This window comes from Chiloscyllium punctatum, chromosome 10 (assembly GCF_047496795.1).
Source record: "Chiloscyllium punctatum isolate Juve2018m chromosome 10, sChiPun1.3, whole genome shotgun sequence".
NCBI lineage: Eukaryota > Metazoa > Chordata > Chondrichthyes > Orectolobiformes > Hemiscylliidae > Chiloscyllium > Chiloscyllium punctatum.
The window spans coordinates 24,480,439-24,495,294 of NC_092748.1; the positions used below are offsets into that span (position 1 = coordinate 24,480,439).

General features: G+C 41.0%; 1 protein-coding gene across 1 annotated transcript in view; it reads left to right on the top strand.

Moving 5' to 3' along the window:
* kansl1l (KAT8 regulatory NSL complex subunit 1-like) overlaps positions 1-13,947 on the top strand; it is a 107,847-nt gene extending 93,900 nt beyond the window's left edge. The window contains 6 exon segments of the mRNA XM_072578716.1: positions 1,744-1,798; positions 2,725-2,837; positions 5,847-5,983; positions 5,986-6,014; positions 13,685-13,754; positions 13,757-13,947. Of these exon segments, the coding sequence (XP_072434817.1) occupies positions 1,744-1,798; positions 2,725-2,837; positions 5,847-5,983; positions 5,986-6,014; positions 13,685-13,754; positions 13,757-13,947 (595 nt within the window).
* The last annotated feature ends 909 nt before the right edge of the window (positions 13,948-14,856 follow it).

The window sequence follows — 14,856 nt, forward strand, 5'->3', positions numbered from 1 at the left end:
TGACTGAGTTACTAGGTTGTTGATCAGATCATGTAATCTGGGAAGTATACAATGCACGTGCTCCCTCTTTGAAAGAACAGTCCAATTCGGTATTCCCATCTTCTTCAACAGCCTGCAATTTTATTTTGTTTCTTTCTAGTTCACTTCTTCCATGTTACTAATAAATCTGCTTCCAGGCAATGCGTTTTCATCTTAAATGCAGCTCACTGCATTTAAAAGCTTTTCTCATGTCTCTCTGGTTCCTTTTCAATCATCATGTGGGCAGCACGGTGGCACAGTGGTTAGCATTGCTGCCTCACAGCGCCAGAGACCTGGGTTCAATTCCCACCTCAGGCGACTGACTGTGTGGAGTTTGCACGTTCTCCCCGTGTCTGTGCGGGTTTCCTCTGGGTGCTCCCGTTTCCTCCCACAGTCACAAAGATGTGCAGGTCAGGTGAATTGGCCATACTAAATTGCCTGTAGTGTTGGGTAAGGGGTAAATGTAGGGGTAGGGGTCTGGGTGGGTTGGTGTGGACTTGTTGGGCCGAAAGGCCTGTTTCCACACTGTAATGTAATCTAATCTTCAGTGTGTGTCCCCACGCAGCAGTGGAAACAGTTTCTCCCTCTGTATCTGAGAGCCCTCACTACATTTTGATTACCCCCTAAACCTCCCTAAATCTTAATTTCTCTAAGGAGACAGATGTCAGTTTCTTAATCTCTGTACATAACTCCTCTGGTTGGTACCATTCTGTTCCATCCTTGCATATCCTCAAAGGCTTTAAAGTTGAAAACTTGAAGCCCAGACTGTGCACCATTTCCAAAGAAAAAGTGAATGGATCGCGAAATGAACAAAAGGTAATGGGCATTTCTGACTAAAGGCAGATAAAGTGAAGCTACAATAATCTCAATGCTAATCGCATGATTTTGGAACATCAAGCATTTTCAACAAATCAGACATTACAATAGCACAGATGGAAATGAATAGGTTTGACCTAATGGTTGTTATAGAGATATAGTTACAAAGTGACCTAGATTTGGAGCAATATATTTCAGGATATGTCAGTTTTAAAAGTGATAGTAAAACTAGAAAAAGTTAAAAATCACACAACATCAGGTTATAGTCCACCAGGTTTATTTGGAAGCACTAACTTTCGGAGTACTGCTCCTTCATAAGGTGGTTGTGAAGCAGGACCATAAGATACAGAATTTATGGCAAAAGATTAGTGTCATGCCATTGAAATGATATATTGAACAAATCTAGATTGTTGTTCAGTCGTTTGTCTTTTAGAATAGATTGCAGAGTTTGGTTCATTAATATGTAAATCCCAGAAATACTTTTAAGTCGCATTCTCATGATAACTTAAGGCTTTATTTAAAAAAAAGATGACATCACAGCTCAGACAATGTCTTAAAGGTGTGAGGTTAGAGTTTGTATCCCAATCTTGAGTCAGACTGGTTCTATTACTCAGCACAAATTTAAAATAAGCAAAAGTACCAAGGAGGAGATGAGGAAACATGTTTTATACAGTAAATCTCGGAATAGTCAGAAATGCACTGCATTTAAATGATGTTGGATGCAAATTCAGCAGTAATGTTTGATAGTGCATTAGACAAATTTGAAGAGTGGGGATATTCACAGGGCTGTGGAAAGGACAGAGGAGACAGACTAAGTAGCTGGCACAAGAGCAACAAACCTATAGCTCACTTCTGTCTTGTGCAGTTCATGGATCTGTTGACTGAATTTGCTTTCCTTTCTATCAACAGCTGGCGAATTGTGCCCATTAAACCATCGAAGGAACGACTCCCACAAAGGGAAGTGGTATGTTTGAAGTCAACTGCAACAGTTGCAATAACTGGTAGTGACTTTTACCAATGACCCCTCAATCATACTGGTGATGCTGATGCTGCAACTGTCAAGCTGATTTAGATCAGTTACATTTCCTTTTACTGTAGTACTACCCTTTTTCAGATCATTGGTCCCACCTGATATTTTATACCATTGTTATTGCTGTCATTGTGCCAGCAGGTTACGAACTGTACAATCAATACTAATCACCCATCTGAGCCTTTTTCAAAAATTTTCATCTCCCTATTAACCACCATCCCTCTACCTAGTGGGCTTTTTCTTGTTCTTTTCAATGCAAAATGTTTTCCCTAACTGCTGAGCGATTTCAGCTGTAATTTTCATGACAGTGGTTTTTGGATGTCCTGCTAGGAGATTTGCAATACCAGACTTCCACCCTAATATGGTTGGAGAGGCAGAAACTCTTGTCCAATTGGGTTGCCTTCTTAGACAAGAACTACTGATGTCTTGGCATTTATTTTGATTAGATTAGATTAGATTACTTACAGTGTGGAAACAGGCCCTTCGGCCCAACAAGTCCACACTGCCCCGCCGAAGCGTAACCCACCCATACCCCTACTTCTACATCTACAGTTACCCCTTACCTAACACTATAGGCAATTTAGCATGGCCAATTCACCTGACCTGCACATCTTTGGACTGTGGGAGGAAACTGGAGCACCCGGAGGAAACCCACGCAGACACGGGGAGAACGTGCAAACTCCACACAGTCAGTCGCCTGAGGACATAAGCATCCCCTGCCTTTGTTTGTCATTGCTGCTTCTGCTTTTATTTTCTATTTCCTTACTCTCATGTTTTTTCTTGTGCAGACATTTTAACCAAATTTATGTTAATTAAACAAGATTCTAATTTCTGTTAGTTAACTTCCACTTTATTCACAGCTAGAAGACATTTCAGATGAAGCATTTTCTTTACGGCATAAGAAGCATGAAAAATGGGAGCAGGCAAGATGGTTTCTGTGGGAGCAGAGCCGATGTCATCGAAGAGGGAACAGGCAAGTGTATTGATCCAGTATTGTTTGCTGTGTTGTTATTCTCTATTGATCTCTTTTTGTCATCTGTCCTTGACATATTTCTTTTTAAGTTGGTACCGTACTTAGTTGTAATGCAAGCGGTCATTTTGTTCAAGATTTTCATCTCCTAAAACTGCTAATCCCTTGCTTAGCTCAAACCTTGATACCTCACTCATCTAGCCTCCCCTCATGTGAGTGCATTAATTCACTCTCTCTCTTATGAAGAGTATTAGCTACCCCAAGGGCTGTCAGGGCTTATGAAAAGTACTAGCTACCCAAGGGCTGTCAGAGTTTGAAGAATACTAGCTCCCAAGGGCTGCCAGCGCTTATGAAGAGTACTAGATACCCAAGGGCCGGCAGTGCTTTGTAGAGTACTAGGTACCAAGAGCAGTCAGTGCTTATGGAAAGTACTCAATACCAAAGGCTTGTCAGTGCTTATGGAATCACAGACCAACAAAGGGTCAGTGAAGCTTTTTTTCAAAAAGATTGCTTGAAGTTTCTGTTTCATCTCTGACCTCTACACAATGTTAAAACAGAAGAATGCCATGGAGTTATAGAAATCTACAACGCAGAAAAGGGCCCTTCGACCCATCGTGTCCATGCTAGTCAGAAACAATCAACTATCCTATTCTCATTCACCAGCACTTGGCCTGTAGTTTATGATACTTTGGCATCATAAGTGCACTTATTAAATGTCATAAGTGTTTCTGCCTCTCCCACCCTTACAGGTAGTGAGTTCCAGTTTCCCACCACTCTGAGTGAAAATGTTTTTCTCCTATTCCTTCTAAACCTTCTGCCCCTTACCTTGAATCTCTGCCCCTGGTCATTGGTATGAGTTAAGTGGAGTTTTGGATGACTACAGGTTTACTTCTATTTGCTACTGAAATAGTTCTGTGTGGAGGCCAGTGTCCCATCACCAAGTCACCCTTTATTTACATATGAAGAGTTCTTGATGACAACAGCAGTGTTCCACAGAGATCGATGCTGGGTGAGAATTTAGGAGGAATTGTTAGTAAGTTTGCAGATGACGCGAGAGTTGATATAGCGGGCAATGAAGATGGTGTTCTAAGATTCCGAAGGGCTCTTGATCAATTGGGCCAATGGGTTGAGGAGGGGCAGATGGAGTTTAATTTGGATAAATGCGAAAGGAAAAGTTTGGAGGAATTTGGTCCAAACATATGCAAGTGGGACTACTTGGACTGAAGGGTCTGCTTCCATGCAGGGGAAAAGGTTTCTTCATGTTTATCTATGCCACTCATAATTTGTTATATCTCAAATCGTGTTCCCTCTCAATCTCCTCTTCTCTAAAGAATTTACAGGAGTCAGCCATGCAATTGTAGATTTAACACACAGTTTCATATGACTAGAGATTACAAATTAGGGAATAGAGTGATCTTGCAACTCATCTTTTTGGACAGTATGTTTCAAACCTGTGACCTTTCCCATCTAGAAACAAAAGGCAGCAGATCCATAGGAATAATACCACATGCAAGTTCCCCACCAACTCACTCACTGTCTGACTTGGAACAATTCTGGAACAGCTCATTCCCTCTGCTACACCCTTGGTGTACTCCAAGAACTGCAGCAATTCAAAAAGGTTGCTCATCACAATAACTACAATTAGGGACGGGCAATAAATGAGAAGTCACCACTTTGGATCTGAGAAAGGATAGAACACAAATGTTAGAAAGCAGAAATACAGGGTGTCCTTACTTCAAGTCAGGTTTGTTTTCCTCAAAATGAAGGATTTTAGTGGGGATACTTGTTGCTTGTTCCCAGCTGCTGCCTGGTAGGTTTTTTTTGCTGTTGGGCTGCATACATTTTTGCTGTATGATGCCTCCATAGTTGACTAGGGTCGCTGCTTTATGGGACTTGTCCTCATGACTGTGGTCACGTCTCTGTTTTTAGAGACTGATGTTGCTGCTGATTTAAGTCCCACTGATGGGTCAGGTATGACAAAGTGCTGCCATAGATAACATTGGAAATCTCATGGAGCGATTTGTCACAGTCTTAATCGTGTACTGACATCAAGATGAAACAATAGTAAACATGTTGACTTTAAACATGAAGTACCTTCTAATAGAGATGTAGGTGTAGTGATCGTTAAAATACCATGAACCAGTACGTAAATCATCAATTGTGGTTCAGTTGAGGCATTCAGGAGGCATTAGGTGATTACTAAAAATAATATGCAAGGTTATGAGAAAAGGGATTTGTCCCACTTTTTTTGTGTATAGAACAAACCTAGACAGAGTTGTAGCTGGGCGAGAACAACTTATTGAGATGCACAGCACTTCCTTGAGCACATATCTTTTATACTATTGCTGGAATGTTGTCAGGCTCAGAGAATTTGCATTATCCAGTGCCTCCAGCCGTTTCTTGATATTGCATGGAGTAAATCAAACTATCTGGAGACTGGCATCTGTAGTGCTGAGGACCACTGTTAGAGGCTGAGATGGATCATCCAGTTGGCACTTGTGACTGCAGATTGTCTTCTGCACGGATGGTGTGGGCTCCCCCATTATTAAGAAATGGAATCTCTCCCTGCTGTTAGTAATTTAATCTTCCACTACAGTTCATGATTGGATGTGGCAGGACTGCAGGGCTTGGATCTGCTGGGTTTCTCTGGCATTTTCTATTCTTGCTTAGCCCTGTGTATTACATGTTGCTTGTCATGCCACTGGTCTTGACATCTCCTGCCTGATGCTATCTTGCAGTCTTCATTAAACCAGGGTCAGTTGCCTGACTGGTGTTGTCTGAAATATTTTTGCTGCAGTTTTGTCCATTCTCTTGACTTATAAGTACGATGTTAAACTGTTGCCGACAGTTGTTACAATGTTCCTATTTTTGTGTCATTGGAAATTTCCAGACACACCAACTTTACAAACTGCACCCCCAAATGTATTATTTCGAGGGAAGTGGTCTCTTCCTGATTTTGAAATCATTTTTCATAACCTTTTAGTTTATCAATCTTTATTTTTTTCCTTTTAGATCATCATCCTTCAGTAAGAATAATGATGAGCATTTGAATCCTCATCCTCCAGCTTCTCCAGAAATTCAAAACCAACTCAACCGTACTAGCTCAGTGTGCCGTGTTTCTGAGGTGGCACAGACTGACGACCCTCAGGATTACTTGTAGAGGGAGTGACCAGTGCAAAGGTAGATTGGAGAAAATGTGTTTCTCTTACCTGTTAGTGTAATCTTTGTGCTAATGTGGTCTTTGGCAACATTCTCTTCATTACCCAATGTCCTCCTGATGTTCACCCTTTTAAACCTCGTAAAATAGAAGCACTTTATTGGAATTATCTCCTGTATTATTCCATACTTCTTGCCTGTGTTCACTTTGTGAAGTGAGTTATGCCCAGTATCCAACACAGCTCATCTTTTGACTGAGTATTGTCACAGGAGATTTACTATAGAAAGACATTCTGCATCTTGTCTGTTGGCCATACTTCTAATTTCAGTTGCTGGAGGTGATTATAAAAGATAGGTTTTATGAAGGTTTAGAGAGGGAAAAATTGCTCAGGGTTAGTCAGCGTGGTTCTGTGCAAGGAAAATTAAGTCTCACATGGTTGGCTAATTAGTAAAGTTATGTTGCGCCTGCCACATGGTGTGTTTAACTCTTATATCTAGCAAAGAAACTGACAGTCTGCTCTTTATTAATAGTAAACAATAATATTCATTTATTTAACACAGCACCATAACAACAAAATACTAACAATTTACACATAAATCTAATCGACTAGCTTGTGCTTTAACTTAACTCTGATCATATGCCACCACACTAGGTCTTGGCCTTGCTCCACCTGGCAATGACCATCTGGTCATCTTCTCCCACTGGTCCCAGGGTGTCTTCTCTTTACAATAGTTGGTCTTGAGTTACTTCTCCTGAGGGTGGTGTTGTGGCGATTCTTGTACTTAGGTCAGGTAGCCCTCTCCAAATAAGAGTGTGAGGTGCCCGTTTCTGGTAAACAACTCAAGGTTCCAATTATCCTGTGGATGGCATTCAGGTTGATTCTATTCAATTCCAAATTCGAGTGTGCATTGTATTGTCTACAGCTGCAGTCTGTCTAGATTCTGCAGCATGCTTATTCTAGAGTCTTTGAGAGCAGTCACTTTGATCAAGGCTTGTCTCAATTTCCTAGCATCCCTATTTATTGTCCATTTTTCATAAATCCATCATATGGAATGGCTCATCCATCCACAGTTAGGTCAATTGGGATTCAGGGTGAGCTTCCTAACTGGATACATAATTTGCTTAACAGCAGGAGGCAGAGTGATGGTGGAGGGTTGCTTTTCGGACTGGAGGCCTGTGACCAGCGGTGTTCCACAGGGATTGGTTCTGGGTCCTCTTTTGTTTGTAATTTAGATAACTGATTTGGATGAGAATATAGGAAGCATGGTTAGTAGGTTTGCAGAAGACACCAAAATTGGTGGCATAGTAGACAGTGAAGAAGGCTCCCTAAGATTAGGAGGAGGAATTGGGGAGTTGCTTGTCTATTGGTATTCTCTCTGGACTGTTAATCTAAAGACCCAGATAATATCCTTTGGACCTGGTTTCGAATCCTGCCATGACAGATGTTAGAATTTGAAGTCAATAAACATCTGGAATTAAGGGTCTAATGATGACCCTGAATCCATTACCAATTGTTGGAAAACCCCATCTGTTCACTCATGTCTTTTAGGGAAGGAAACTGCCATCCTTACCCGATCTGGCTTACATGTGACTCTAGACCTACAGCAATGTGGTTGACTCTTAACTACCCTCTGGGGGCAGTGAGGGATGGACAATAAATGCTGGGCCTAGCCAGTGCACCCTCATCTCATGAATGATTTAGAAAAGAATTACAAAGGGATCTTGATCAAATGAGTCAATGGGCTGAAAAATGGCAAACGGAGCTCAATCTGTATAAAAGCAAGGTATTGATTTTGGTACAACAAACAAAGGTAGGGCTTGTTCAATTAACGGTAGTGCCTTGGTTAGTTTTGTAGAACAGAGGGACGTAGGGGTTCAGGTAAAGAATTCTTTGAAGTTTGCATTACATAGCGTGGTTAAAAAGGCATTTGGCATGCTTGCCTTCATTGCTCAGTCCTTTGAGTATCAGAGTTGGGAAGACCTGTTGAGGTTGTACAGGACATTGGTGAGGCCTCTTCTGGAATACTGTGTCCAGTTCTGGTTGCTGAGATATAGGAAGGATATTATCGAGCTGGAGACGGTTCGTAAGAGATTTACCAGGGTGTTGTCAGGTATGAATGGGTTGAGTTGTAAAGATAGGCTAGGACTTTTCTCACTGGAGTGTAGGGAGATTGAGAGGCAACCTTGTAGAAGTTTATAAAATAAATGAGGGGTATAGCTAGGGTTAATGGGAGTTGTCTTTTCCCAAGAATGGAGGATTTCCTCACATTTTTAAGGTGAGAGGAGAGTTATTTAAAAAAGACACGAGGGACAAATTTCTTCGACAGAGGGTGATTCGTGTGTGGAATGAACTTCCTGAGGAAGTGGTAGATGTGGGTACAATTACAATGTATAAAAGACATTTGGATAAGTACATGGATAGGAAAGGTTTGGAGGAATATGGGCCAGGAGCAGGCAGGCGGGACTAGTTTAGTTTGGGATTATGTTCAGCATGAACTGAGTGGACTGAAGGGTCTGTTTCTGTGCTGTATGATTCTATGACTCTATAATGATTGTCATGTTGATTATAATACACCTTACCACGAGCAAGATATAGATGCGATCAGCGTAACAGATCGGAAACTATTTGATCTGCACTCCCATTAATCCTAGAATATGGGAATGTATGCATATAAGAGAAAACCAATAGAATAACATACAGCATAGAAGTAGGTCATTCTGCCCAATTGTGCTTGTCAGTATTTATGGTACCAACTGTTCTTATCTCCGGTTTCTGTTAAATAAAAGAACCATAGGATTTTACAGTTTAGAAGGAGGCCATTCAACCCATCATATTTGTACCGTCTCCCAGAAGAGCTACCCAGCTAATCCCACCCTCCTATCTCTGCATGTCTCTAATTTCATCACTTTTGAATATATATTTAGCTCTCTTTTGAAACCTCCAGTGAAATCTCCCTGCATGACTCTCCGAGGCAGTGCATTCCAAATCCTAACAACTCTGAGTAAAGACGTTTCTCCTCCTATTGCTCCTAGCTCTCTAACTGCCATACCAAGTAATGGAAACAGAATATCCTTTTTGACCCTGTCAAAATTGTTCATCATTTTGAACACCCTCAGTAAGGTCACCTCTTCTCTGCTCCAAGGAGAATAAGCCCAATCTCTCATCTTTCCTTGTATCTAAAATCCTTCATTCCTGGTTATCATTCTAGTAAATCTCCTTTGAATTCTCTCCAGGGTTTTAATATCCTTCGTTAAATAAAGTGTCCAGAACTGAACACAACATTCCAAACATGATTTGTAGAGATGTAGCATCACTTTCTTGCATTTATACTTTATAAATTTAGGAACCTATATAAGCAGTCTTAGCAACTGATTCAACTTGCCTGGCTGCTCCTGTACTTCCCTCAAAGTTGTGCCATTGACCCTGTATTATCTTTCCATGTTTTTTGTATCATAATGCATTATTTCAAATATCTCTGCATTGAAATTCATCTGCTAGGTACCTGCCTATTCGTCAATGTCTGTTTGAAGTTGCTCAGCATCATCCTCACGATTCACTCTTCTCCCTAGTTAGTATCATCTGGATATTTAGAGATTTTGCCACCATCCCATTTTTAAATCTTATATAGATCAGAAAAAGCAAGGGTCCCCCAACACTGCTTCTTGGGGAACATCACTTCCAACTCTTTTCCAATCTGACAAATTTACATTTATACCTCCCTCTGTTTCCCATCTTTTAGCTAACATCTAATCCATACTGCCAAAGACCCTTTAATCACAAACATTTCTAATTTACTGACCAATCTGCCACATAGCATAATATCAAATGCTTTCTGAGAGTCCAAGTATACCATATCCACAGCACTATACCCTGTGTCACCTTGTCAAAGAGCTCAATTAAATTTGTCAGACATGACCTGCCCTTGACAAAGCACCGTCTAGTATGAACTTATTTTTTCTGTATATATTTACCTTGTCCCATATTATGGCCTCCCAATACTAATGTCAAGCTGACAGGTCTGTATGTTCCTGAGTTATCCTTGCACGTTTTTAATATTGGTGTCAAATTTGAAATGTTCCAGTCCCCTGGAACTGAAGCCTGAAATTTCTTCTCCAAAATTTTCTCCCTTAACTGTATGCATCCCACCGGATCCGAAACTTCTCTATAACTGGAATGCTGTCAGCCATTTTAGTACCTCTCTATACTGTTGTGAAATTCCTTTTTTAAATCCACTGTTTTATCCACCAAAATGCAATCAATTTGCTCCAGTTATAGAGTCAAAGAGATGGAAACAGACCATTCGGTCCAACCTGTCCATGCCGACCAGATATCCCAACCCAATCTAGTCCCACCTGCCAGCTTCCGGCCCATATCTCTCCAAACCCTTCCTATTCATATACCCATCCAAATGCCTCTTAAATGTTGCAATTGTACCAGCCTCCACCACTTCCTCTGGCAGCTCATTCCATACACGTACCACCTCAGTGTTAAAATGTTGCCCCTTAGGTCTCTTTTATATCTTTCTCCTCTAAACCTATGCTCTCCAGTTCTGGACTCCCCGACCCCAGGGAAAAGACTTTGCCTATTTACCCTATCCATGCCCCTCATAATTTTGTAAACCTCTATAAGGTCACCCCTCAACCTCCAACGCTCCAGGGAAAACAGCCCAGCCTCCCCCTATAGCTCAAATCCTTCAACCCTGGCAACATCCTTGTAAATCTTTTCTGAATCCTTTCAAGTTTCACAACATCTTTCCGATTAGATTAGATTACTTACAGTGTGGAAACAGGCCCTTCGGCCCAACAAGTACACACCGCCCCGCCGAAGCGCAACCCACCCTTACCCCTACATTTACCCCTTACCTAACACTGCGGGCAATTTAGCATGGCCAATTCACCTGACCTGCACATCTTTGGAATGTGGGAGGTAACCAGAGCACCCGGAGGAAACCCACACAGACACAGGGAGAATGTGCAAACTCCACACAGAGAGTCGCCTGAGGCAGGAATTGAACCCGGGTCTCTGGCGCTGTGAGGCAGCAGTGCTAACCACTGTGCCACCGTGCCGATAGGAAGGAGATGAGAATTGCACGCAATATTCTGTTAGAACCTTAAAATCTGACCTTTTCTAGACTGGAATCTTAATCCTTTTTTGACTTAACATTGAACCTTTTATTATATTATGATCATTATTTCCCCAATGCTCCCCCACTGTGAGGTTCTCCATTTGGCCTGTCTCATTTCCTAGGACCAGATCTAGCATAACTGCCTCCTTGGCAGCACTGGAAATGTACTCTTCTAGCAAGTTCTCCTGCACATACTGCAGGAATTTCTCTCATCCTGTGCCTGACAGTCTATCTTTTTCAAACTCTACCCTCGGGTAATTGAAATCACCAACTGTTGCAACCCTACTTGCTCTGCAGATTTCCATAATCTGCTGACAAATGCTGTCTTCTACTTCCTCCCCACTGTTTGGAGAGATATAATAAATACCCAACAAAGCCACTGCTCCCTTCTGTTTCTCACCTCCAACCATATAGATTCTAATTCAGGAACTAGATCCTGTTCAAGGGTGATGATACTATCTTTGTCAAGGCTGCTACACCACCTCCCTTTAACTCACCTTGTTTCTACTAAAAGCCTGGCATGTTAAGTATCCAGTCCTGTTTTAGCTTGAATCACGTGTCTGTCAATGCTGTAGGGGGATATGACATAGCAATTTCTGTTTCCAGTTCCCCAATTTTGTTCACTATATCCTTAGTGTTAGCATACATATAATTTAACCCTGCCTTTATCTCTTGGAAGACAATTATTTTCTTGTTCACTGTCAATACTCAGACTTTCCTCACTTCCCCATTCACCATTCTTTTATGCCTTCTCTAGTACTTCCAAAACTAGGTCCATTTGTCACCTCAGCAACATCTTGCAAAATCCACTATAACAAATTATAGAATGTTGCATTATAGAAGAGACCCTTCAGGCCATCACGTCTGTACTGCCAAAGCTACACTAAATCTACACTAGCCTCATCTTCTTGCACAAGGCTCATAGTTATGACATTACAAGTGCTGTTCCATGTTGTTTTTAAAGGTTGAGGTGACCTGCCTCAACTACCTTGTTAGATATCAACCCTGTATGGAAAAAGAACACGCTGACTGTCCTTGGTCAAACATTGCTTCTCTAAATAGAGATTAATCTGCTTCACGATTTTCTCAGATAGACCATTGGTAAGGAAACTACCTCTACCACCCTTCTTAAAAAAAACCATCAGCAATCCTCCAGTCCTCTGGCACAACCTCCAGTGACCAGAAAGAAATTAAAAATTTGTCAGGGCCCCTGTAATTTTATCCCCCCTGTCCTTCAGCAACCTGGGACACAGTCCTCCAAACCTGCCAGAACCTCCAATACCTTAGTCCCTGTATCAATCTTCTCAAGAACATCTCAGTCCCTCTTCCTCAAATCTGTACATACATACTCCTCCTTATTGAAGACAGCTTTGAAGTTCTCGTTTAACACTCTACCCAACGTCCTGTGGCAGCACACACAGATTTTCTCTTTGGTGCCTACTCTTTTCCTGGTTATTCTCTTCTCATTGATATACTTGAAGAGTATCTTGGGATTCTCCCTAATTTTGCCTGCCAATACATTTTGATGACGAGGATATAACTTGCCATCCTACTCTAATGAAATTGTGTTTCCCTTTGAGTTACACTCTAATGGTATGCCAGAATTCAGAGAACTGAATAATACCAAAAATTAACATTTGCTTTGTTTGAACCAGAGGTCACTAATTTGTAGCCGTTTGAGAGGAAGGAATGTTGAAACATTTTATGAAAGATTCTATAGTGTCTTAGTTGGTCAGTGTATTGGCAATGATGAATGATTTGAAAAGGAAATTGGATCAACACCTGAAGGAAATAAACTTGGAAGGGCTGCAGTGATCTAGCAGGAGTGGGACTGACTGGATTGATGTATGGAGGGTCAATATGACTTGTATAGATTAAATAGTTGTAATGAAATTACAAGCCTGTTAAATACCTTTATTGAAATAAGATTTGGGCAATTTAAACTGCAGTTAATTTTTAACATTGCTCTTTGTCTGTCCAAGTCTTCTCAAGCACTTTTTTTAAATTCTGGAATTCAACAATGTTTACTAATATGTGTTCAAGATGGGTGTGAGAGGTCAGACTCAGTTACCCAAAATGTACAGAAGTGAAATAATTTTGAGCTGAAAATGTGTTGCTGGAAAAGCGCAGGTCAGGCAGCATCCAAGGAACAGGAGAATCGACGTTTCAGGCATCAGCCCTTCTTCAGGACTGTGCAACACATTTTCAGCTCTGATCTCCAGCATCTGCAGTCCTCACTTTCTCCTTGAAATAATTTTGATGTAGTTTCAAAATTTTGTGAAGCTTATTAAATATATAAGTTGTAATGGAAAATATGTAAATGTTAAAATGTAAATGTATAATGTTAAAAAATCACATAACACCAGGTTATAGTCCAACAGGTTTAACTGGAAGCACTAGCTTCCTAAGCACTGCTCCTTCATCAGCGCTCCAAAAGCTAGTGCTTCCAGTTAAATCTGTTGGGACTATAACCTGGTGTTGTGTGATTTTTAACTTTGTACACCCCAGTCCAACACCGGCATCTCCAAATCATTATCTATAATGAGAACTGTTCTTCATTTTTCCAGGTCTTTTTACCCTGGAATTGTCGTACTTTCCCTCTCAATGACGAAGAGACAAAACACTTAACTCATCCCAAGGAGCTATAAGTGGTAAAGTTGGCTCTCAGCCGCTTACAAGGTGTAACTTGGCACTCAGTGGGAATAGCTCAACTAATCAATCACCATCTGCCACTGGCAGTTCAGATAGAGTACCATCTAATGGACACACAGTTACTAAAGAAACAGAATGTAAACACTCACTCTGGGGACACAGCAATATGACGAAGTAGTGCTGATAAACCTGAGGTTTATTTAACAAACAGAAAATATTGGATGATCATAAGGTAACTTATAGTAACTTTTATAACTGATCTTTTGAAAGCAGCCTCCTCCTAATCAATGTTGAGCAAACCTTTGTTGTTCCTGCCCTTTCTGCAAGTGTGGATTCTGACCTGGATGACTGTTGACTGACCAGAATGTCTCCCTTGTGGTTATAATTCAATACATGACTGCTGGCAACATTCAGGGCTAATTACAGATTGTGAATGCCTCACTGTGCTGGGTCCTTGCTCCACCTAACAACCAGACTTTGACACTTTCAGCAGATATTACGGGAAAGCATTCAGGAATTTGGGAAGATTTTATTTTCACTTCAATTTAGGGCATGAAGCTAATTAATTTTAGTCACCATTTATTACCAGTAGATATTAGGAGTTGAACCTAGATTCTACCAGTATTTAACTTTTCAAGCACATGGTCTCCTGTGGCAGAGAGTATAACATGTTGCACCTGTTTTTGAATGTGCAGTTCATACATCTCAAACCTCCCAGTGATATGACCGTTTCAGGTGCACGGTCACAGACTTGTCCATCACTGTTTCTCTCTCCACCTTTGCGGTCTGACCTGTTGAATATTTCCAGCATTTTGATTTTTTTTTTTAAAATCAGGTAATGAGGTTGTTTCAGTTCTAATGAACTTTTATCTCCAATCCTTCTGTGCCATGATCTTTTTTTGTTGACAGCATCTCATCTTCGATCAATGTCAGGTGAAATGTTATTTTTATCAATATCCAATCTTGTTTTGTGGGCCATACTTATTGCTGTTCCTTCTGCTATTCCCATTTTCTCTCACTCCAGGCGCTCCTTGTGTGACCTATTTAATGCCAACTGATTTGCCTCTCAACAACCCTTTATTGTTGC